The 26,629-nt window shown below is 46.6% G+C and overlaps 1 protein-coding gene across 1 annotated transcript in view; it reads left to right on the top strand.

Annotated features, from left to right (window-relative positions):
- LOC144503988 (C-X-C chemokine receptor type 1-like) overlaps window positions 1–24,410 on the top strand; it is a 39,626-nt gene extending 15,216 nt beyond the window's left edge. Inside the window, exon 2 of the mRNA XM_078229137.1 lies at window positions 22,721–24,410. Coding sequence (XP_078085263.1) covers window positions 22,727–23,779 — 1,053 coding nt within the window. The 5' untranslated portion in view covers window positions 22,721–22,726 and the 3' untranslated portion in view covers window positions 23,780–24,410. The remainder of the gene's footprint in view (window positions 1–22,720) is intronic.
- The last annotated feature ends 2,219 nt before the right edge of the window (window positions 24,411–26,629 follow it).

Raw genomic sequence — 26,629 nt, 5'->3', positions numbered from 1 at the left:
ATCTCTGGGACATTGCTGTGTGCAACCCTGGAGAAAAATCACTAGGACATCAAAAAAGGTTGTTTTTCTTTGTCATTTTCTTTGAAGATTTCTCTTTACCAAATATAAAAATAGTGAAAATGTGAGAAAGAGACTGTTTGGCTGAAAGTCAAGTATGATTGGTGATAATTTTCCAAAATTCTTTAGGCTCTGGAAAGGTTCCATCCGACAGGAAAGTAGCAAATATAACCCCTCGATTCAACCAGTCTATATAACCCCTCGATTCAACCCGTCTATATAACCCCTCTATTAAACCCGTCTATATAACCCCTCTATTCAGCCCGTCTATATAACCCCTCGATTCAACCCGTCTATATAACCCCTCGATTCAACCCGTCTATATAACCCCTCTATTCAACCCGTCTATATAACCCCTCGATTCAACCTGTCTATATAACCCCTCGATTCAACCCGTCTATATAACCCCTCGATTCAACCCGTCTATATAACCCCTCGATTCAAGAAGGGAGGGAGACAGAAACAGGAAATTATCTGCCAATCAGCTTGACATCTGTCATGGGGATGGTGTTCGAATCGATTATTAAAGAGGCTACAACTGGACATTTAGGCCAGCTCGAGGTAGTTGGGAAAAGTCAGCATGGTTTTATGAAAGGGAAATCCTGTTTAACCAATTTACTAGAGTTCTTTGATGGAGTAACACGTGCTGTGGAGAGGGGAGGAGCAATGATGCAGACACACTGTACTTGGACTTTCAGAAAGCATTTGATAAGGTGCCACATCAAAGGTTCTTGCAAAATATAAAAGCTCCCATAGTGCAGGCGTAACAAATGAGCCTGGATTGAAGATTGGCTGGCTGACAGGAAGCAGAGGGTATGCACAAATAGATCTTTGTCTGATTGGCAGGATGTGACAAGTGGAGTCCCCCAGGGATCTGTGCTGGAGCCTCAATCGTTTTACAATTTATCTCAATGACTTAGACTAAGGAAATTTGGCATGTCAGCTACAACTTTCACCAAATTTTACAGATGCGCCATAGAAAGCATTCTTTCTGGTTGTGTGCAGTTCTGGTCACCTCACTATAAGAAGGATGTGGAAGCGCTGGGAAGAGTGCAGAGGAGATTTACCAGGATGCTGCCTGGTTTGGAGGGTAGGTCATATGAGGAAAGGTTGAGGGAGCTAGGGCTGTTCTCTCTGGAGCGGAGGAGGCTGAGGGGAGACTTAATAGAGGTGTATAAAATGATGAAGGGGATAGATAGAGTGAACGTTCAAAGACTATTTCCTCGGGTGGATGGAGCTATTACAAGGGGGCATAACTATAGGGTTCGTGGTGGGAGATACAGGACGGATATCAGAGGTAGGTTCTTTACGCAGAGAGTGGTTGGGGTGTGGAATGGACTGCCTGCAGTGATAGTGGAGTCAGACACTTTAGAAACATTTAAGCGGTTATTGGATAGGCACATGGAGCACACCAGGATGATAGGGAGTGGGATAGCTTGATCTTGGTTTCAGATAAAGCTCGGCACAACATCGTGGGCCGAAGGGCCTGTTCTGTGCTGTACTGTTCTATGTTCTATGTTCTATGTTGTATCGCAGCTTGGTATGGCTCCTGCTCTGCCCAAAACCGCAAGAAACCACAAAGGGTCATGAATGTTGCCCAATCCATCACGCAAACCAGCCTCCCATCCATTGACTCTGTCTACACTTCCCGCTGCTTCGGCAAAGCAGCCAGCATAATTAAGGACCCCATGCACCCCGGACATTCTCTCTTCCACCTTCTTACATAAGAACATAAGAACATAAGAAATAGGAGCAGGAGTAGGCCATCTAGCCCCTCGAGCCTGCCCCGCCATTCAATAAGATCATGGCTGATCTGACGTGGATCAGTACCACTTACCCGCCTGATCCCCATAACCCTTAATTCCCTTACCGATCAGGAATCCATCCATCCGCGCTTTAAACATATTCAGCGAGGTAGCCTCCACCACCTCAGTGGGCAGAGAATTCCAGAGATTCACCACTTACGTTAGGAAAAAGATACAAAAGTCTGAGGTCATGTACCAACCGACTCAAGAACAGCTTCTTCCCTGCTGCCATCAGACTTTTGAATGAATCTACCTTGCATTAAGTTGCTTTCTCTGCACCCTAGCTATGACTGTAACACTACATTCTGCACTCTCTCCTTTCCTTCTCTGTAAGCAGTAAGCTTTGTCTGTATAGACAATACTTTTCACTGTATACTCATACATGTGACGATAATAAATCAAATCAAATCAAAAAATGAATGGGTTGTCTTATGAGGGTAGGCTGAACTGACTGGGCTTGTTTCCACTGGGGTTCAGAAGGGTGAGGAGTGACTTTATTGAAGGATATAAGATCCTGAACAGCATTTGACAAGGTGAATGTGGAAAGGATGTTTCATCTTGTGGTTGAGTCCAGAACTAGGGGTAGGTCGGAGGGTAGGGGGACTTTCTTAAAGTTAGTGTACATCCTTAGAGGACAGAGATGAGGAGAAACATTTTCTATTAGTGTGTTGTGCAACTTTGAAATTCTCTGCCTCAAAAGAAGGTAGAAATGGGCCACTGAATAATTTCAAGGCTGGATAAATGCAAGGGAATCAAAGATGGGGAATGTGGAACTCAAAACAAACAGATCAGCCATGACCTTATTGAAATGCAGACCTGACTAAAGGCACCGAATGGCTCACTTGTGCTCCTATTTCCTTTGCTTGTATGTTTGCACGTATTCAATTAGGAATTTGTCTTTTTGCTTTCTTCTGGTAAGTGTTTAACTTACTTTCCAGTTCTCCACCTCTGATGGTCACTTGAAGGTCTGCCAGGCATTTTGTAGAGTTCTGGGTGGTGCAGGCGGCCCACTCTGCGATGGTCAAACACCAGTTTGGAAAGCTGGGCTGAATCTGGTATCAGGCTGCTGATTGGCAGTGGATTTGCAGGTGGTTTCACAGAGCCATTCGGAACAGCTGAAGAGGAGACATGTCCAATGTGACAGCTGGAACACCTTCACCGTAGAATGAGCGTGTGAACGCTACCTGCCATCATCCTCCCATTTGACAGACGTAAAGCAGGATGACACTGTTCCTCGACCAAACGGTTTTTCTGGGCTTCGGAAAGTAACAGTGGGACAGAATGAGAGTGATTCCCAGGATTGAGTTAAATCATTTACTGGCTTCAGAAAATAGATAGCGTCAGAAGGAGCACAGGACATACGACAGACCCCTCCCACTCACATTGTTGTGGGTTGAATCCCGTTCTCAGATTCGAGCACAAAGGTCTAGTTCCTTACAGAAGGAGTGCTGCACTGTCAGAGGGTCAGTACTGAGGGAGTGCTGCACTGTCAGAGGGTCAGTACTGAGGGAGTGCTGCACTGTCAGAGGGTCAGTACTGAGGGAGTGCTGCACTGTCAGAGGGTCAGTACTGAGGGAGTGCTGCACTGTCAGAGGGTCAGTACTGAGGGAGTGCTGCACTGTCAGAGGGTCAGTACTGAGGGAGTGCTGCACTGTCAGAGGGTCAGTACTGAGGGAGTGCTGCACTGTCAGAGGGTCAGTACTGAGGGAGTGCTGCACTGTCAGAGGGTCAGTACTGAGGGAGTGCTGCACTGTCAGAGGGTCAGTACTGAGGGAGTGCTGCACTGTCAGAGGGTCAGTACTGAGGGAGTGCTGCACTGTCAGAGGGTCAGTACTGAGGGAGTGCTGCACTGTCAGAGGGTCAGTACTGAGGGAGTGCTGCACTGTCAGAGGGTCAGTACTGAGGGAGTGCTGCACTGTCAGAGGGTCAGTGCTGAGGGAGTGCCGCACTGTCAGAGGGTCAGTACTGAGGGAGTGCCGCACTGTCAGAGGGTCAGTAATGAGGGAGTGCTGCACTGTCAGAGGGTCAGTACTGAGGGAGTGCCACACTGTCAGAGGGTCAGTACTGAGGGAGTGCTGCACTGTCAGAGGGTCAGTACTGAGGGAGTGCCGCACTGTCAGTGGGTCAGTACTGAGGGAGTGCCACACTGTCAGAGCGTCAGTACTGAGGGAGTGCTGCACTGTCAGAGGGTCAGTACTGAGGGAGTGCCGCACTGTCAGTGGGTCAGTACTGAGGGAGTGCTGCACTGTCAGAGGGTCAGTACTGAGGGAGTGCTGCACTGTCAGAGGGTCAGTACTGAGGGAGTGCTGCACTGTCAGAGGGACAGTACTGAGGGAGTGCTGCACTGTCAGAGGGTCAGTACTGAGGGAGTGCTGCACTGTCAGAGGGTCAGTACTGAGGGAGTGCTGCACTGTCAGAGGGTCAGTACTAAGGGAGTGCTGCACTGTCAGAGGGTCAGTACTGAGGGAGTGCTGCACTGTCAGAGGGTCAGTACTGAGGGAGTGCCGCACTGTCAGAGGGTCAGTGCTGAGGGAGTGCCGCACTGTCAGAGGGTCAGTACTGAGGGAGTGCCGCACTGTCAGAGGGTCAGTACTGAGGGAGTGCCGCACTGTCAGAGGGTCAGTACTGAGGGAGTGCCGCACTGTCAGAGGGTCAGTACTGAGGGAGTGCCGCACTGTCAGAGGGTCAGTACTGAGGGAGTGCCGCACTGTCAGAGGGTCAGTACTGAGGGAGTGCCGCACTGTCAGAGGGTCAGTACTGAGGGAGTGCTGCACTGTCAGAGGGTCAGTACTGAGGGAGTGCCGCACTGTCAGAGGGTCAGTACTGAGGGAGTGCTGCACTGTCAGAGGGTCAGTACTGAGGGAGTGCCGCACTGTCAGAGGGTCAGTACTGAGGGAGTGCCGCACTGTCAGAGGGTCAGTAATGAGGGAGTGCTGCACTGTCAGAGGGTCAGTACTGAGGGAGTGCCGCACTGTCAGAGGGTCAGTACTGAGGGAGTGCTGTACTGTCAGAGGGTCAGTACTGAGGGAGTGCCGCACTGTCAGAGGGTCAGTACTGAGGGAGTGCTGCACTGTCAGAGGGTCAGTACTGAGGGAGTGCCGCACTGTCAGAGGGTCAGTGCTGAGGGAGTGCCACACTGTCAGAGGGTCAGTACTGAGGGAGTGCTGCACTGTCAGAGGGTCAGTACTGAGGGAATGCTGCACTGTCAGAGGGTCAGTACTGAGGGAGTGCTGCACTGTCAGAGGGTCAGTACTGAGGGAGTGCTGCACTGTCGGAGGGTCAGTACTGAGGGAGTGCCGCACTGTCAGAGGGTCAGTACTGAGGGAGTGCCGCACTGTCAGAGGGTCAGTACTGAGGGAGTGCCGCACTGTCAGAGGGTCAGTACTGAGGGAGTGCTGCACTGTCAGAGGGTCAGTGCTGAGGGAGTGCTGCACTGTCAGAGGGTCAGTGCTGAGGGAGTGCCGCATTGTCAGAGGATCAGTACTGAGGGAGTGCCGCACTGTCAGAGGGTCAGTGCTGAGGGAGTGCCGCACTGTCAGAGGGTCAGTGCTGAGGGAGTGCTACACTGTCAGAGGGTCAGTGCTGAGGGAGTGCTACACTGTCAGAGGGTCAGTGCTGAGGGAGTGCTGCACTGTCAGAGGGTCAGTGCTGAGGGAGTGCTACACTGTCAGAGGGTCAGTACTGAGGGAATGCTCCACTGTCAGAGGGTCAGTACTGAGGGAGTGCTACACTGTCAGAGGGTCAGTGCTGAGGGAGTGCTGCACTGTCAGAGGGTCAGTGCTGAGGGAGTGCTACACTGTCAGAGGGTCAGTACTGAGGGAATGCTACACTGTCAGAGGGTCAGTACTGAGGGAGTGCCGCACTGTCAGAGGGTCAGTACTGAGGGAGTGCCGCACTGTCAGAGGGTCAGTACTGAGGGAGTGCTGCACTGTCAGAGGGTCAGTGCTGAGGGAGTGCTATGCTGCTACGCCAGTTAGAACCCAACTGCAGCTCAGAACTGAAAATGAAATCTTAAACTAACTGGGAGAAAAAACTGTCCAAAAACACATGACCGTCCTCCTCGCAATGCAGGATGGTAAAACTAATCCCAGAATAAACACAAACTACCCCATTTAAACCACTTAAATAGCAACAAAAAGACATTTTCAGCCAAGCCGACAGCAATGCCATCACTGACGCTGTGAGCTGCAGAAAACATGATAAAAAAAAACCTTTCTTAAAGGTACACTAACGTCAGAAAAGTATTCCATAATAAGACTGACTTGTGCATTGTAGATGGTGGACAGGATCTGGGGATTCAGGATGTGAATTATTTGCTGGAGGATTCCTAGTCTTTGATGTGCTCTGGTAGCCACAGCATTTATATGACGAGTCCAGTTCAGTTTCTGGTCAATGGCAACTCCCATTATCATGGATGTTGATAGTCGGGGATTCAGCCATGGTAATGCCATTGATTGTTATTACATTGTGAGTCATAAGGTTAAAGACTGTGGTTGTGTACAATTCTGCTGTTGCAGATGGTCCACAGTGCCTCCAGTCCTGAGTTGCTAGATCTGTTCAAATCCTATCCCATTTAGCACGATAACAGTGCTACATAACGCAACGAAGGGTATCCTCAATGTGAAGCTGGGACTTTGTCCACACAAGGACTGTGCGGTGGTCACTCCTGCTGATACTGTCATGGAGAGATGCATGTGCATCAGGCAGGGATGGGGTAAAGAATGTTTCCCCTCGTGTTGGTTCCCTCACCACCTGCCACAGTCCCAGTCCAGCAGCGATGTCCTTTTAGCGATCCTCTTTTTTTGGAGATGGCATTGGTTGGCACTCTTATGGCGCAAATCTTACTTGCCACTTGTCAGCCCAAGCCTGGATGTTGTGCAGGTCTTGCTGTATTTGGACATGGCCTGCTTCAGAATCTGAGGTGTCACGAATGGCACTGGACATTGTACAATTATCGGCAAACATCCCCACTTCTGACCTTCTGAAGGACGGAAGGTCATTGATGAAGTCAATGGAAATCAGAGGGAAAATGTCTGCTGGTTGGAGTCATATCCGGCACAAAGGAAGATGGTTGTGGTTTTTGGAGCTCAATCATCTCAACTCCAGGACATCATTGCCCGAGTTTCACGGTGCATTGCTAACTCATCAGTCAATATGACTGAAGTACAGCTGTATCTAATCATTATAACATTGCAATGTGTGGAATCTTGCTGTGCATCAAGTAGCTGCGATCTTTCCTACAGTACAACTGTGACGCCTCCAGGAAGCAGGCCCAAAGAGGATATTAGTGAGCATGGACTTCCATTGGATTTGTCCGTGATTCCGCTTGGCCATGTATTGCAGCGGTTGGCCATTGTCGTCTGCAGCATGGCTAACCAGCAAACTCTGCTGCTCTTTACCGCCTGCTGTCAGGATTATTGGGAGGATTTACAGGCCGATAATCAACCTGTTTGGTCACCAGTGAAGGTAATGATTGTGGCCATCAAGTGGGACCTGAACCCACATCTCCTGCCCATCGGGGTAGGAACGCTACCAAATACACCACAAAAAACATCCACAATGCCAACCTTTCGGAAAGGCTTCATCAGCTGTGAAGCACTTTGGGATGTTGTGAGGTTGTGAATGTCACTGTATCCAATTCTCAGAGTGATGTTGTGTACAATGGCCACAGGATGCAGATGACATGGCATTTCGCTCTTTCACAACTGGGCGCTAATGATCACTTCCTCTTCACTTGTTGTTTGCAGAATTCCTTGTTGCGTTTCCGTGGCGGATTTCATCATATTGTTGATTGTAATGTTATAAGTTCACCTCCTCACCAACCCCTCACAGTCTAAGCCACTCACCATCCTGAGTTGGAAATATATCGCCGTTCCTTCACAGTCACTGGGTCAAAATCCTGGAATTCCCTCCCTAACGGCATTGTGGGTCAACCCACAGCACATGGACTGCAGCGATTCAAGAAGGCAGCTCACCACCACCTTCTCAAGGGCAACTAGGGATGGGCAATAAATGCTGGCCAGCCAGTGACACCCATGTCCCACAAATGAATTTTTAAAAAAGCAGCACAATGTAACTCACACAAGCTCTGTAGCAGGGTAAAATCAGTAAAGGCAAGTCCATCGTTAATATATTGGAGAACAAAGCTGTTTTTATTTAATCGGGTACATTATTGTTACCCTCACACCGAGTCAGTTTGGTCTGATTGGGGTTAACACTCTCTGGAGATGATTTTACGAAACAAATTCTAAGTGCAGGACGAGCGTGGAAATGACAACGTTTCTGATATCCTTTCTGGTGCATCCAAATGTCCACTTAGAGTAAAAAAACAGCAGAAAGCGTTTCCTGCCTGTAGGAGGAGGGGGCGGGGTTTTAATCGCCCAGAGCCGGAGGCGAATCAGAGGCCTCAAAAGCGACTGTGCACAGAAAGCACCAAAACGCAGCTCCCCTGCCGGCACCCCCCTGCCGCGGACACAGCCTCCCCCTCCCCTCCATGGACATCAGAAACCCTCCCCAATGTTCTCAACCCCCCTCCCCACCACCACCTTCTCCAGGGAAACTAGGGAGTGCCACACTGTCAGAGGGTTAGAACATAGAACATAGAACAGTACAGCACAGAACAGGCCCTTCGGCCCACGATGTTGTGCCGAGCTTTATCTGAAACCAAGATCAAGCTATCCCACTCCCTATCATCCTGGTGTGCTCCATGTGCCTATCCAATAACCGCTTAAATGTTCCTAAAGTGTCTGACTCCACTATCACTGCAGGCAGTCCATTCCACACCCCAACCACTCTCTGCGTAAAGAACCTACCTCTGATATCCTTCCTATATCTCCCACCACGAACCCTATAGTTATGCCCCCTTGTAATATCTCCATCCACCCGAGGAAATAGTCTTTGAACGTTCACTCTATCTATCCCCTTCATCATTTTATAAACTTCTATTAAGTCTCCCCTCAGCCTCCTCCGCTCCAGAGCGAACAGCCCTAGCTCCCTCAACCTTTCCTCATAAGACCTACCCTCCAAACCAGGCAGCATCCTGGTAAATCTCCTCTGCACTCTTTCCAGCGCTTCCACATCCTTTTTATAGTGAGGTGACCAGAACTGCACACAATATTCCAAATGTGGTCTCACCAAGGTCCTGTACAGTTGCAGCATAACCCCACAGCTCTTAAACTCCAACCCCCTGTTAATAAAAGCTAACACACGATAGGCCTTCTTCATAGCTCTATCCACTTGAGTGGCAACCTTCAGAGATCTGTGGATATGGACCCCAAGATCTCTCTGTTCCTCCACAGTCTACAGAACCCTACCTTCGACCCTGTAATCCACATTTAAATTAGTCCTACAAAATGAATCACCTCACATTTATCAGGGTTAAACTCCATTTGCCATTTTTCAGACCAGCTTTGCATCCTACCTATGTCTCTTTGCAGCCTACAACAGCCCTCCACCTCATCCACTACTCCACCAATCTTGGTGTCATCAGCAAATTTACTGATCCACCCTTCAGCCCCCTCCTCTAAGTCATTAATAAAAATCACAAAGAGCAGAGGACCAAGCACTGATCCCTGTGGCACTCCGCTAGCAACCTGCCTCTAATCTGAAAATTTTCCATCCACCACCACCCTCTGTCTTCGATCAGATAGCCAGTTACCTATCCAATCGGCCAACTTTCCCTCTATCCCACACCTCCTCACTTTCATCATAAGCCGACCATGGGGGACCTTATCAAACGCCTTACTAAAATCCATGTATATGACATCAACTGCCCTACCTTCATCAACACACTTAGTTACCTCCTCAAAAAATTATATCAAATTTGTGAGGCACGACTTGCCCTTCACGAATCCATGCTGACTATCCCGGATTAATCCGCATCTTTCTAAATGGTCGTAAATCCCATCCCGAAGGACCTTTTCCATCAATTTACCAACCACCGAAGTAAGACTAACCGGTCTATAATTACCAGGGTCATTTCTATTCCCTTTCTTAAACAGAGGAACAACATTCGCCGTTCTCCAGTCCTCTGGCACCATCCCCGTGATGTGGAGATGCTGGCGTTGGACTGGGGTAAGCACAGTAAGAAGTCTCACAACACCAGGTTAAAGTCCAACAGGTTTATTTGGTAGCAAATACCATAAGCTTTCGGAGCGCTGCCCCTTCGTCAGATGGAGTGAAAATCTGTTCTCCGACAGTGCACAGAGACACAACATCAAGTTACAGAATACTAATTAGAATGCAAATCTCTACAGCCAGCCAGATTTTAAAGGTACAGATAATGTGGGTGGAGGGAACATTAAACACAGGTTAGAGAGATGTGTATTGTCTCCAGACAGAACAGCTAGTAAGATTCTGCAAGATCAGGAGGCAAGCTGTGGGGGTTACTGATAATGTGACATAAATCCAACATCCCGGTTTAGGCCGTCCTCATGTGTGCGGAACTTGGCTATCAGTTTCTGCTCAGCGACTCTGCGCTGTCGTGTGTCATGAAGGCCGCCTTGGAGAACGCTTACCTGAAGATCCAAGGCTGAATGCCCGATCCAAGGCTGAATGCTATGTCGAGGGCATCTTGAAACCCATTGTACAAAGAACCCCCAGCTTTTGTCGCGACACTACGGACTTCCTACAGAAACTCAACACACATGGAGCAGTTGAACCAGGAGCACTCCTCGTCACAATGGATGTCTCGGCACTCTACACCAGCATCCCCATGAGGATGGCATTGCTGCAACGGCCTCAGTACTCAATGCCGTCAACTGCCAGTTTCCAGATGCAATTTTACAACTCATCCGCTTCATCCTGGACCACAATATCTTCACCTTCAACAACCAGTTCTTCATCCAGACACACGGAACAGCCATGGGGACAAAATACGCACCTCAATATGCCAACATCTTCATGCACAGGTTCGAACAAGACTTCTTCACTGCACACGACCTTCAACCGATGCTATACACTAGATACATCGATGACATTTTCTTCCTTTGGAGTCATGGTGAGCAATCACTGAAACAACTATATGATGACATCAACAAGTTCCATCCCACCATCAGACTCACCATGGACTACTCTCCGGAATCGGTTGCATTCTTGGACACACGCATCTCCATTAAGGACGGTCACCTCAGCACCTCACTGTACCACAAGCCCACGGATAACCTCATGATGCTCCACTTCTCCAGCTTCCACCCTAAACACGTAAAAGAAGCCATCCCCTACATAGAACATAGAACATAGAACATTACAGCGCAGAACAGGCCCTTCGGCCCACGATGTTGCACCGACCAGTTAAAAAAAAAAACTGTGACCCTCCAACCTAAACCAATTTCTTTTCGTCCATGAACCTATCTACGGATCTCTTAAACGCCCCCAAACTAGGCGCATTTACTACTGATGCTGGCAGGGCATTCCAATCCCTCACCACCCGGACAAGCCCTCCGAATACACAGGATCTGCTCGGATGAGGAGGATCGCAACAGACACCTCCAGACGCTGAAAGATGCCCTCATAAGAACAGGATATGGCGCTCGACTCATCGATCAACAGTTCCGATGCGCCACAGCGAAAAACCGCACCGACCTCCTCAGAAGACAAACACGGGACACGGTGGGCAGAGTACCCTGCCGGATCATCGACACGGATGCCATCATCTCACGTGAGAACACCATCTACCAGGTACACGGTACATACTCTTGCAACTCGGCCAACGTTGTCTACCTGATACGCTGCAGGAAAGGATGTCCCGAGGCATGGTACATTGGGGAAACCATGCAGATGCTACGACAACGGATGAATGAACACCGCTCGACAATCACCAGGCAAGACTGTTCTCTTCCTGTGGGGGAGCACTTCAGCAGTCACGGGCATTCAGCCTTGGATCTTCAGGTAAGCGTTCTCCAAGGCGGCCTTCACGACACACGGCAGCGCAAAGTCGCTGAGCAGAAACTGATAGCCAAGTTCCGCACACATGAGGACGGCCTAAACCGGGATGTTGGATTTATGTCACATTATCAGTAACCCCCACAGCTTGCCTCCTGATCTTGCAGAATCTTACTAGCTGTTCACAATACACATCTCTTTAACCTGTGTTTAATGTTCCCTCCACCCACATTATCTGTACATTTAAGACCTGGCTGGCTGTAGAGATTTGCATTCTAATTAGTATTCTGTAACTTAGAGTATAAAAGTTGGGGTCTGATGTTGCAGATGTATAGAACGTTGGTTCGGCCGCATTTGGAATACTGCGTCCAGTTCTGGTCGCCACACTACCAGAAGGACGTGGAGGCTTTGGAGAGAGTACAGAGGCGGTTTACCAGGATGTTGCCTGGTATGGAGGGGCTTGGTTATGAGGAGAGATTGGGGAAACTGGGGTTGTTCTCCTTGGAAAGACGGAGGATGAGGGGAGACTTAATAGAGGTGTATAAAATTATGAAAGGCATAGATAGGGTGAACGGTGGGAAGCTTTTCCCCAGGTCGGTGGTGACGTTCACGAGGGGGCATAGGTTCAAGGTGAAGGGGGGGAGGTTTAACACAGATATCAGAAGGACATATTTTACACAGAGGGTCGTGGGGGCCTGGAATGTGTTGCCGGGCAAGGTGGTGGAGGCGGACACACTGGGAACGTTTAAGACTTATCTAGACAGTTATATGAACGGAGTGGGAATGGAGGGATGCAAAAGAGTGGTCTAGTTTGGACCAGGGAGCGGCACGGGCTAATTGTTCTTTGTTTCTCGTTTCAAGGCTTCATTCTATGATCATCTTGCTGGTGCCAGTACAGAGCGAGACTGCGGATAGTTGGGAACCTGTCTCGGGGGCAGGGAATTCAGATGGTGTTCGTAAAGCAGAAGTGGAAATGAATAGGGTTGGGAAGCATTTTCTGATCAGGGCCAGTGTGATCTCCTGGACTCGTTTCGATCGCCACAGGGGGTCGGAGAGGAATTTCCCAGATTTTGTTTTCCCCATATTGGCCCTGGGGTTTTCACTCTGGGTTTTCGCCTCTCCCTGGAGATCACATGGTCCGGAATGGGGGGGTGGGGGTGAGTTAATAGGTTGTGATGAACAAAGCATTGTAGCTGTGAGGGACAGCTCGGTGGATAGGATGTTAGGATGTAGATAGGCTGGAAAATTGGGCGGGGATCCTGGATTCAGGATTCAATCCTGGACCGGGGAGCGGCGCGGGCTTGGAGGGCCAAAGGGCCTGTTCCTGTGCTGTATTGTTCTTTGTTCTTTGTTTGTTCTTTGATGTTGTGTCTCTGTGCACTGTTGGAGAACAGATTTTCACTCCATCTGACGAAGGGGCAGCGCTCCGAAAGCTTATGGTATTTGCTACCAAATAAACCTGTTGGACTTTAACCTGGTGTTGTGAGACTTCTTACTGTACCATCCCCGTGGACAGCGAGGACCCAAAGATCAAAGCCAAAGGCTCTGCAATCTCATCCCTTGCCTCCCAAAGAATCCTAGGATATATTTCATCAGGCCCAGGGGACCTATCGACCTTCAGTTTATTCAAAACTGCCAGGACATCCTCCCTCCGTACATCTATTTCCTCCAGCCTATTAGCCTGTGACACCTTCTCTTCCTCAAAAACATGGCCCCTCTCCTTGGTGAACACTGAAGAAAAGTATTCATTCATCACCTCGCCTATCTCTACTGACTCCATACACATGTTCCCACTACTGTCCTTGACCGGCCCTAACCTCACCCTGGTCATTCTTTTATTCCTCACATAAGAGTAAAAAGCCTTGGGGTTTTCCTTGATCCAACCCGCCAAGGACTTCCCATGTCCCCTTCTAAGCCCCTTTTTTCAGCTCGTTCCTTGCTGACTTGTAATCCTCAATCGAGCCATCTGAACCTTGTTTCCTCATCCCTACATAAGCTACCCTCTTCCTTTTCACAAGACATTCCACCTCTTTCGTGAACCATGGTTAGTACTGAGGGAGTGCCGCACTGTCAGAGGCTCAGTACTGAGGGAGTGCCGCACTGTCAGAGGGTCAGTACTGAGGGAGTGCCGCACTGTCAGAGGCTCAGTACTGAGGGAGTGCCGCACAGTCAGAGGGTCAGTACTGAGGGAGTGCCGCACTGTCAGAGGGTCAGTACTGAGGGGGTTCCGCACTGTCAGAGGGTCAGTACTGAGGGGGTGCGCACTGTCAGAGGGTCAGTACTGAGGGAGTGCTGCACTGTCAGAGGGTCAGTACTGAGGGAGTGCCGCACTGTCAGAGGGTCAGTACTGAGGGAGTGCCGCACTGTCAGAGGGTCAGTACTGAGAGAGTGCCTCGCTTTCAGAGGGTCAGTACTGAGGGAGTGCCGCACTGCCAGAGGGTCAGTATTTAGCAAGTTCTGCACTCTTGTAGTTTCAGTTCTGAGGGATAAATTTTCCTGATTTACTATCGAAGTTTAAAATTGTAAATTTCTCATGTTGTAATTACAGTTTCCTGCGTCTCCATTGCGTCCAATCGGAGGCACCTGTATGCTCACATCCAAATATTGAAATGACCTTTTTACTCTCAAGACAATATTTGATTTTCATTCACAGAATGCTTTGCCACAGGGATTTTTTGACGAAGAAAATGTGCATATTTTACTGGATATGTAGAAAAATCTTTTTTTCATTCATTCGTGACACATGGGCGTTGCTGGTTGGCCAGCATTTATTGCCCATCCCTAGTTGCCCTTGAGAAGGTGGTGGTGAGCTGCCATCTTGAATCGCTGCAGTCCATGTTCTGTGGGTTGACCCACAATGCCATTCGGGAGGGAATTCCATGTGAAGCAAAGAAAGGTATGGAGACCAAGATGTCAGAGCATCTTTAAAATCCTCCAGTAAAGAGCTGGCATATACGATGGACTAAATGACCTCATTCAGAACCGCAAACCATTAATCTTCTTTGATCAATTCCTCTTGCTTCAGATGGAGGAAGTTTTGCAAATTCTGAGAGATGGCAATTCTTGATCTGTGGTATTGTGATTTGTCATGTGAGGTGCTGTGACGATCATTCCATGGGACAGCCCAGTTTTTACTCGCTTGGCCTGCAGCTTGTATTATGCTAAAGTCCTTTGCAATGAGAGTTGACTTTTAGTTTGGTGATGGCTGTTAATACATTGAAAATCCATCATGTGCCAGAGCACAACACAAACACAGCCTCAAATTGTTGTTCATGTGGAAGACAAAGACATGAGGGAGAGGAAGTATTGAGGAAGCAGGGGGGCTGCAGAAGGACTTGGACAGGTTCGGAGAGTGGGCAAAGAAGTGGCAGATGGAATACAATGTGGAAAAGTGTGAGGTTATGCACTTTGGAAGGAGGAATGGAGGCATGGACTATTTTCTAAATGGGAAAATGCTTAGGAAATCAGAAGCACAAAGGGACTTGGGAGTCATTGTTCAAGATTCTCTTAAGGTTAATGTGCAGGTTCAGTCAGCAGTTAGGAAGGCAAATGCAATGTTAGCATTCATGTCGAGAGGGCTAGAATACAAGAGCAGGGATGTACTTCTGAGGCTGTATAAGGCTCTGGTCAGACCCCATTTGGAGTATTGTGAGAAGTTTTGGACCCCATATCTAAGGATGGATGTACTAGCCTTAGAAAGGATCCAGAGGAGGTTCATGAGAATGATCCTTGGAATGAAGAGCTTGTCATATGAGAGACAGTTGAGGACTCTGGGTCTGTACCCTTTGGAGTTTAGAAGGATGAGGGGGATCTTATTGAAACTTACAGGATACTGCAAGGCCTGGATAGAGTGGAGGTGGAGAGGATGTTTCCACTCGTAGGAAAAACTAGAACCAGAGGGCACAACCTAAGGCTAAAGGAACAATCCTTTAAAACAAAGATGAGGAAGAATTTCTTCAGCCAGAGAGTGGTGAATCTGTGGAACTCTTTGCTGCAGAAAGCTGTGGAGACCAGGTCATTGAGTGTCTTTAAGACAGAGATAGATAGGTTCTTGATTAATGAGGGGATCAGAGGTTATGGGGAAAAGGCAGGAGAATGGGGATGAGAAAAATATCAGCCATGATTGAATGGCGGAGCAGACTCGATGGGCCGAGTGGTCTAATTTTGCTCCTGTGTCTTATGGTCTTATGTGGAAGACATAGGAAACTGCATTATTCCAGCTTGAATCAACCAATCATGAACACAACGACAAAACATTGTGGCAATGGTGACACAGTAACACCTGCTGAAGGTTAAACAGTAAAGAGCAATGATTTGTTATGTCGACATTAGTGATATTTCCATTTCACTTTGGCAACATTGAAATTTGCCCTGCGCACTCAAGTCTAGGTCAATAATAGATGGCAAGAGGTACAGTGGTTCTGACATTGAGCACTGGGAAACCTCAGCTACCCTCCGCATCCTGTATGCTCCCCAAATGTACATTCCCACAGTGCAAAAGCATCAATGATTCACCATTATTCTGTTTCCTGTTACTCAACAATTTTGTTGCCATGCTGCCAATGTCACTTTAGTTCCATGAGCTCTAACTTTGCTATCACTTGATTTTGCAGATGCAGCCACAAGCTGAGATGCTGACAATGAAAGTTCCTCAGAGGGTAGATTAGAGGCAGGATTTGAATGTGGTGTGACACTGGATAGAAATGTGCCGCAGCCAGTGCATGGGACAAGGGTGACACAAGAGCTAGCTAAGGCTGCACAAGTTCCGCTCTGAGAATTCAGATGAGACTCAGATGGGGCATCCTGCAGTGGAATGCTGATGAGCATACACAGCAAAATATTTGGTCTGTTGGGAAGGCTGCCACGAGGCCTGTGGTTCATGTTAAGGAGCATAGAGGATTCAGGAACCAACTTGGCACCGGGCTTTGCACAGAGATTAGAGCGCATCATTTTCAGCATGTATGTGGTGGCCACTCCCATTGACCCTGAGGACCCGATCATGATGCAGTGTCTGGTTGTGAATGTTTTCATTATAGTACAAGCAGGAACCAGCAGAGGTCTGTGTGCCACAGTGGAGCTCAGATTGCTGCCACCATGGCTGTGGATTTCAGAGTATAAAGTCACAGCTGTCCAGCAATCTGTCCTCCAGTAGATTACTTGTCTCTGGTGGTAATGATTGTTTTCCTTCCCTTTTGTCCCTTGATCTTCTGCTATAATCACTATGTTTTTATTATCTACTTTTTAATTCTCTGCCATTACCTTGTTTCCCACTGTGAAGTCCTAATCATCCCTTAGGGATAAAAATTAAGTGAAGGGCAAAAGTTTGGTTGATGGAGTGTAATGTGGTTATCCACTTTTGTAGGGCGAATAGAAGAGCAGATTATAATTTAAGTAGCGAGGGACTACAATATTCCACGGTCCTCAGGGATCTGAGTATCCTTCAATTTAAATCACAAATACTTTGGAGGTCTCCAGCTTCCCAAATGCCAGTCTTTAGTCAATTTAGAGTCATAGAGGTTTACAGCATGGAAACAGGCCCTTCGGCCCAACTTGTCCATGCCGCCTTTTTTTTAAACCCCTAAACTAATCCCAATTGCCCGCATTTGGCCCATATCCCTCTATACACACCTTACCATGTAACTGTCTAAATGCTTTTTAAAAGATAAAATTGTACCCGCCTCTACCTCTGGCAGCTTGTTCCAGACACTCACCACTCTCACCTTTCTGTGAAGAAATTGCCCCTCTGGACCCTTTTGTATCTCTCCCCTCTCACCTTAAACCTATGCCCTCTAGTTTTAGACTCCTCTACCTTTGGGAAAAGATATTGACTGTCTAGCTGATCTGTACCCCTTATTATTTTATAGACCTCTATAAGATCACCCCTCAGCCTCCTACGCTCCAGAGAAAAAAGTCCCAGTCTATCCAGCCTCTCCTTATAACTCAATCCATCAAGTCCTGGTAGCATCCTAGTAAATCTTTTCTGCACTCTTTCTAGTTTAATAATATCCTTTCTATAATAGGGTGACCAGAACTGCACACAGTATTCCAAGTGTGGCCTTACCAATGTCTCGTACAACTTCAACAAGATGTCCCAACTCCTGTATTCAATGTTCTGACCGATGAAACCAAGCATGCCGAATGCCTTCTTCACCACTCTGTCCACCTGTGACTCCACTTTCAAGCAACAATGAACATGTACCCCTAGATTTCTTTGTTCTATAACTCTCTCCAACGCCCTACCATTAACTGAGTAAGTCCTGCCTTGGTTCAATCTACCAAAGTGCATCACCCCGCATTTGTCTAAATTAAACTCCATCTGCCATTTGTCAGCCCAATGGCCCAATTGATCAAGATCCCGTTGCAATTGGAGATAACTTTCTTCACTGTCCACTATGCCACCAATCTTGGTGTCATCTGCAAACTTACTAACCATGCCCCCTATATTCTCATCCAAATCATTAATATAAATGACAAATAACAGTGGACCCAGCACTGATCCCTGAGGCACACCGCTGATCACAGGCCTCCAGTTTGAAAAACAAGCCTCCACAACCACCCTCTGGCTTCTGTTAAGAAGCCAATTTTGTATCCATTTAGCTACCTCACCCTGGATCCTGTGAGATTTAACCTTATGCAACAACCTACCATGCGGTACCTTGTCAAAGGCCTTGCTAAAGTCCATGTAGACAACATCAACTGCACTGCCTCATCTACCTTTTTGGTTACCCCTTCAAAAAATTTGATTCACTCGTGTGATATCAAGAAAAGGCTGAAGGCATTGGATATTGCAAAGGTTATGAGCTCTGACAATATTCCAGCAATAGTGCTGAAACATTCATAGCAATCTTCAGTCAGAAGTGGTGAGTGGATGATCCACCTCAGCCTCCTCCAGTGGCTTCCCTCAGATGCCAGTCTCCAGCCAATTCGATTCATTCCATGTGATATCAAGAAACAGTTGGAGGCACTGGATACTGCAAAGGCAATGGGCCCTGATGACATTCCGGCAATAGTACTTGTGCTGCAGAACTTGCCGCTCCCGTAGCCAAGCTCTTCCAGTACAGCTACAACACTGGCATCTACCCAACAGTGTGGTAAATTGCCCAGGTATGTCCTGTATGCAAGAAACAGGACAGATCCAACCCGGCCAATTACCGTGGTACAGTGAGTAGCCCCATCAGTCTACTTTCAATTATCAGTAAAGTGATAGAAAGGGTCGTCAACAGTCCTATCAAGTGACATTTACTCAGTAATAACCTGCTCACTGATGCTCAGTTTGGGTTCCATCGGGGTCACTCAGTTCCTGACTTCATTCTAGCCGTGGTTCAAACAAGGATAGAAGCGCTGAATGCCAGAGGTGAGGTGAAAGTGAGTGGCCTTGACATCAAGGCAGCAAGAGTGAGAGAGACTCCAGCTATTCTTGATGTGGAATGGCGTTCCTCAAGCTATGCGCCCCTGGTGACAGACTAACGTCCTGTTCAGGAGCTATGGAAACAGACGAACAGCCTTAGTGCACCACTAGGTGTGGGAATAAAATTGGAATTGGAGTGCTTCTGTTGCTTCTGGGGGGCGGCACGGTGGCACTGCTGCCTCACAGCGCCAGGGAACCAGGTTCAATTCTCGGCCTCAGGTCACTGTCTGTGTGGAGTTTGCACATTCTTCCTGTGTCTGCATGGGTTTGCTCCGGGTGCTCTGGTTTTCTCCCACACACAAAGATGTGCGGTTTAGGTGGATTGGCCATGTGAAATTGCCCGTTAGTGTCAGCAAGACTAGCTAGGGTAAATACCTGGGGTTACGGGGTTAGGGCCTGGGTGGGGCTGTGGTTGGTGCAGACTCGATGGACCCAATGGCCTCCTTCTGCACTGTCGGGTTCTATGATTCTTCAAAGAATTCAAGATCAATTTTCCTGCTCAAATCCTTGCTGACTATTCCTTATTATATTCTAGATTTCAATGTGATTACACAAGACTCGTAAATGAAATATAAGATGATCAGCCAATTCTACAGGAACCTGCCCTCATAGGCAACTACTGACTCTAATTTAGCACATCACAGTCTGAAAACTCCAATTTAATTGTAATATTGCTGTTCCATGTTAATGTTACAAATATGATGTGTTGCAAATTGTCACTTACGGTAATCGGTGGGATTTTATTTTGAGCATGTGAGCAGATTCTGCATTTTCCCCTTTAAATTATTTAATGTATTGCAACACTCTTCCTACTTTACGGGACACTCCACCTCCCCCCCTCCCCTGTCCTTGAGGGCAGGACACACAATAGATAAATCCTCCCATCTACAAAAATATCAATCAAGGTTCATGTCACCAAACGTTGTGGAAGCCTCTGGGTTGATGTCTGATGTCTGGAACATTAGATAGTCAAGAATTACTTTTTATCAACTTACAGGCGGGTAAGAAACATTGATTGTCATTTCAGAAGGTATGTAGATTTTAATCAATAATTTAATTGAATTAATTTTGTGAAAAAAAACACTGAGATATTGGATCAGATCACTCACTCACTCAAATATAAAGGGGTGTCGGGTCCCTGTTTTAGACAGTACTTGAGATTGGAGCTTCACAGCACCAGGGACCTGGGTTCAATTCCAGCCTCGGGTCACTGTCTGTGCGGAGTCTGCATGTTCTCCCCGTGTCTGCATGGGTTTCCTCCGGGTGCTCTGGTTTCCTTCCACAGTCCAAAGATGTGTGGGTTAGGTTGATTGGCCAAGCTAAATTGCCCCTTAGTGTCAGGGGCATTAGCAGGGTAAATGTGTGGGGTTACGAGAATAGGGCCTGGGTGGGATTGTGGTCGGTGCAGACTCGATGGGTCAAATGGCCTCCTTCTGCACTGTGAGGATTTTATGATTCTATGATTCAATCGGCAAGCATTCAAATGACAATTTCTAAAGAGTCATGGAAATGATAGAATGGTTACAGCACAGAATGAGGCCAGTTGGTCCGTTATTTCTGTCCTGGCTTTCTGCAAGATGAATTCAGCTAGTCCCACTCTCCCCCCCTTTCCCCATTGCCTTACAGATTCTTTCACCTTATCACTTATCCAATTTCCTTTTGAATGCCCCAGTGAGTCTACCTCCATCAAACTGTCAGGCAGTGCATCCCATATACCTGAATTTTTTTTCAGCTTTGTAATTACAGGGCATCAACCTGGCAGGAAAGACTTTGAGGAAGAGCTGCGCGATTGTAATATGTTCAGTTAATACAATGTGGTGGAAGTGTGCACCCTACTGAATGCCCTCTATGCTTGTTTTAAGATGTTTTCGGGTTTTCTGGGATTTCAGTTTGATATGTCTCTTGCAGGTCTTTAACTGCATATTTTGTTTGACCTTTCTGTCGTCGGGCTAAAATACAGGATTAATGTATATCTGAAACTACTGACAACGGAAAAGGGCCTCATGTAATAATGCATTAAACAATTTATTGTGCTCACACAACAGGTGATCAAGAAGGCAAATGGGATGTTGGCCTATATTGCGAGGGGGATAGAATATAAAAGCAGGGATGTCTTGATGCACCTGTACAGGGCATTGGTGAGGCCGCAGCTGGAATACTGTGTGCAGTATTGGTCCCCTTATATGAGGAAGGATATATTGGCATTGGAGGGAGTGCAGAGAAGGTTCACCAGGTTGATACCGGAGATGAGGGGTTTGGATTATGAGGAGAGGCTGAGGAGATTGGGTTTGTACTCGTTGGAGTTTAGAAGGATGAGGGGGGATCTTATGGAGACTTATAAGATAATGCGGGGGCTCGATAGGGTGGAGGCGGAGAGATTCTTTCCACTTAGTAAGGAAGTTAAAACTAGAGGACACAGCCTCAAAATAAAGGGGGGTCGGTTTAAGACAGAGTTGAGGAGGAACTTTTTCTCCCAGAGGGTGGTGAATCTCTGGAATTCTCTGCCCACTGAGGTGGTGGAGGCTACCTCGCTGAATATGTTTAAAGCGCGGATGGATGGATTCCTGAGCGGTAAGGGAATTAAGGGTTATGGGGATCAGGCGGGTAAGTGGTACTGATCCACGTCAGATCAGCCATGATCTTATTGAATGGCGGGGCAGGCTCGAGGGGCTAGATGGCCTACTCCTGCTCCTATTTCTTATGTTCTTATGGAGACTTGATTGCCGCTGTTTGTGTAAATGAGTGTCTACAGTGACCTGTCATGAGTCAGCATCACTCAGAAAGGGGTAGAAATAACCAATTGATGGTAGTGGCAATTCATGAGAACACATCAAATGGTCGTCACAAGACCAACTGCTTCAGAAAAAAAAAAAATAGGATTTAGCCATTTGGCCCTTTGATGATGACCGATTGTCTACCTCCCACCTGCTCCCTTCATTCCTTGCGACATCTAAAATCTATCAACACAAACTTGAATATACTCACTGATGCACCGTCTATAATTCCAAAGATTTAACATCTTCTGAATGAAGAAATTTCTCCTCAGCTCAGTCCTAAATGATTAGCCTTTAATCCTGATATAGTGCCGCTATATTCTAGATTTCTAAGGTATGGAAAATATCCTCTTAGTGGGCGAGATGCTCTTGTCTTGTCCGTGGCTGCATCACTGGAAGTGAGAACGGAAAATTTGGTGCTCAGCCAAATCTCCATTCATTGCAGCGGCACCAGAGAATCCCAGCTGCGGGCGAGGTTGGGGGTATTCGATGAGTCTACCTGTCAAGCCCTTTCAAAATAGTTTAAGATACATGAGATCAACTCTCATTCTTCTAAATGTCAGAGACTTCGGCCTAATATGACCCATCTAACAACTTGTTGCCAACTCACTTAATTTGTCTGTATCTTTTTGCAGCTTTACATGTCTTCCTCACTGCTATATTCCCACCAAGCTGTATTATTGATACACTGTGAATGCTTCTCTAGAATTTAGTGTATATCCCTCGGCTAAATGTTTTTGTATCATAATTTGGCTTTATTCTCTGTCTTTGATCAACATTCTGTTTGTTTTCAGAAAATTATGGAACTCGCTGATTTGGAAAGATGGCAAGCAATTTTTGACAATTATTCTGACCTTGAAGAGTTTGATCCAGAGACATTTGCCTGTGAACCCTTTGTAAATACGTTAATCAACACGACAATTGCTTTTGTCTATAGCCTGGTTTGTATCCTCGCTGTGACAGGGAACATGATTGTAATAATTGTCATACTTTACAATCGGCGCATGATATCATCCACAGATATCTACCTGCTTCATCTGGCAGTGGCCGATCTGCTTTTTTCTGTGACTTTGCCTTTTTGGGCAGTGGATGCCATATCTGGCTGGGTGTTTGGTGATGCCATGTGTAAGATCATCAGCTTGTTACAGGAAATTAACTTTTACAGTGGGATACTGTTACTGGCTTGTATCAGTGTCGATCGCTATCTGTCCATTGTCTACTCTACACAGACTCACAAACGGAAGAGACCATTTCGAATCAAACTGTTCTGTGCTGCTGTTTGGATGCTGGCTATTGTTCTGTCTTTGCCTATTCTGTACAAGGGTGAATATGCTCCACTTGATGTCAGCAGAACGATCTGTTATGAGATACTTGATGGTGAATCAGCTGAAACATGGAGAGTAACCACCAGGTTTTTGCGGCACTTTATTGGGTTCCTCATCCCGCTGGCTGTCATGATCTTCTGCTACAGTGCGACAATCTGGAAACTGTGTCAGACGAAGGGATTCCAGAAGCAGAAAGCCATGAAGGTGATCATAGCAGTGGTGCTGGCTTTTCTCATTTGTTGGCTCCCAAACAATATTACTGTGTTCGTTGACACACTGATGAGGAGCGGGTTCATTGATTATGCTTGTGGAAGCCGCAATCACATTGACAGAGCTCTAATTGGAACACAAATTTTGGGATTCCTGCATTGCTGCATCAACCCGATCTTATACGCATTCATTGGGGTGAAATTCAGGAACAAACTGCTCAAACTCTTGGCGACAAGAGGAATCATTAAACGAAGTGAAGAGTCACATTATCAAAGATCCACATCCTCAACATCTGGCCTCACTTCAAGCACCATATAGAGTCCTTCTTTTTTACAGACTGACTCATCCTGAAACCGTAAAATCCCAACCATAGTCAATGGATTTTCCCATTGTCCGTCCCTTGCCCACTCCAACTTCCGTGGCAGGTGAGGCGGTAAAATTCCGGCCCTTGTATTAGATACCATTCAATCAGAAAGATGGCAAACAGATCATTAGTCAGTAATTGAATGGAATGAGCTACTTAAGAACCAATTGATTAACAATTCTGTGTAGGCTGCAGGTCTGGACGTTGTTAACAAGCAGCTACAGAATGATATAAGTCTCTGTCTACACTTCCCGCTGCCTCGGCAAAGCAGCCAGCATAATTGAGGACCCCACACACCCCGGACATTCACTCTTCCACCTTCTTTCCTCCAGGAAAAAGATACAAAAGTCCGAGGTCACGTACCAACCGACTAAAGAACAGCTTCTTCCCTGCTGCTGTCAGACTTTTGAATGGACCTACCTTGCATTAAGTTGATCTTTCTCTACACTCTAGCTATATCTGTAAAACTACATTCTGCACTCTCTCCTTTCCTTCTCTATGAACGGTATGCTCTGTCTGTATAGCGCGCAAGAAACAATACTTTTCACTGTTAATACATGTGACAATAATAAATCAAATCAAATCAAAGTTACGAAATCAAGCTTTTGTTCTTTCAGTGTGACGTTTGTGTTCTAAGGCTCATTGCCCAAATTCGATGGCCACCATTGCATTTTGACACCATAATGTCCTGATCACTGTAACTCTGAGCACAGACTTTCCCTTGCTGCCTCCAAACAAATTCCATGTTGCTCAGTCACTGCATTGCCACAAGAAACATTTGCTTAAGTTTCGATCCTGAATGTAAGCCGTTGAATTCGTGGAAACAGTTATGGAACTGGGGAACATTTCATCATTTACATAGTTTACAGAAGAACTGGTAACCAACTTTCCAACCCAAGAGCCACAAAGATCACAGTGTGTGGGCTGAAAGATCTGTAAGCAGTCTGAAGAAACACGCATCAGGCGACTAGCTCCTAAATAACCTTTCAACATACTCCATGTTCAGGGAGCATTATTAAACTGTGAGTTTGCAGCTCAAAGTCTATTAAGGACCATTCTGTTTTAATTCCAGAGATGATGTGCAGGATTACTGCATTTTTAACTTGTCCACTTTTCCTTCAGTCATTTATTCAGTGTTTCTCCTTAATACCTGAGATAATGAGATATATTAACAAAGTCTGCTTTTTGTAAAGCAGGTTACATTTTACTCCAGCAAATTTTGAAATTTGCTTTTGGGATGCAGACAACGCTGGCAAAACCACGTTTCTTCCTGTTTTCTAGTTGCACTGTCTGCTGAAATAAAGCCACTTTTTTATTGAGTGTCTAAGGTTTGAAAGTGTACATGATATGTTCAGTCACCTGTCTATGGAGTGAGGGATTCATGTTATCCCTGAGTTTAATGCCATGGTGCATAGCTATGATATAACATATTTTTAGATAAACTGTTCTCAAGGCTACATTTGAAAAAAACCTTGGACTGTTTCAAAACGGCTCTAAGCAACCAGACAGAATAGCAGATTTCACACTGAGTCTCCTCTTGACGACAAAAGATAATCATCAAATTAATTTTGGTTCACTGTGGTCCAGGAGATAACAGTTTTCTTGACACCTCATTGTCAGAATGTAAATTGTACCTTGGCCAGGACAGAAGCAAATAACCACACTGGGGGAAGGGCAGTTTGAAGTGTAGTTGCTTTATTGGGAGATGACTTAGTACAAGTCACAGGATAACAATGGCTACCTTGTCGCCTTTAAAAAAGTATTGAAAAGGGCAGGAAACTGAGAGAGAAAAACATTTTCAGAGAAGCATCTTGAAGACTTCAGTCCAGGGGGAAACAGAACATTGAATCCAAAATCAGCAGGTCTGCTGTAAAGTAACTAGGGGATTAGAAATGCCACAGCTACAGAACAGAACTCCGGAACTTCTCTCCTTCCTGTCAACCTTAATTCCAACTACTGAGCTCACCTGTTAAAGCAACCTCCAACAATTTAACAGTGGAAGCCATCACAGCTAAAGAAACAACTCTACAAACTCAAGACCTTCACTTCAAACAACTCAACCTCCTGACTTCAAAACATATCAGGCCTGCACTGAATATGGACTATTATTGATTTATATTTACAAGAATCATTATATCTTCATTTTTATGTAATCTTTGTGTGTGCAGGTGTTAGTAACCTATCTCTCGTTTGATAACTTGCAGAACAATAGAGTAAAAGAAAGTAATATTTTTTCAGAAAAGAAAATTGCTGCTGGGTTGCGTTAAATTGAATTTCTCACACCACACACACGGAACACGCTCAACACATAACACCACACACACGCAACACGCTCAACACATAACACCACACACATGCAACATACTCAACACATAACACCACACACACGCAACACGCTCAACACATAACACCACACACACGCAACACGCTCAACACATAACACCACACACACACAACATACTCAACACATAACACCACACACATGCAACACGCTCAACACATAACACCACACACACGCAACACGCTCAACACATAACACCACACACACGCAACACGCTCAACACATAACACCACACACATGCAACACGCTCAACACATAACACCACACACATGCAACATTCTCAACGCATAACACCACACACACGCAACACGCTCAATGCATAACACCACATACACGCAACACGCTCAACACATAACACCACACACACGCAACACGCTCAACACATAACACCACACACACGCAACACGCTCAACACATAACACCACACACACGTAACACGCTCAACACATAACACCACACACAT

This window comes from Mustelus asterias, chromosome 14, assembly GCF_964213995.1.
Source record: "Mustelus asterias chromosome 14, sMusAst1.hap1.1, whole genome shotgun sequence".
NCBI lineage: Eukaryota > Metazoa > Chordata > Chondrichthyes > Carcharhiniformes > Triakidae > Mustelus > Mustelus asterias.
Note: the sequence above shows the minus strand (reverse complement) of the source record. Positions and strands in the feature narration are given on the sequence as shown.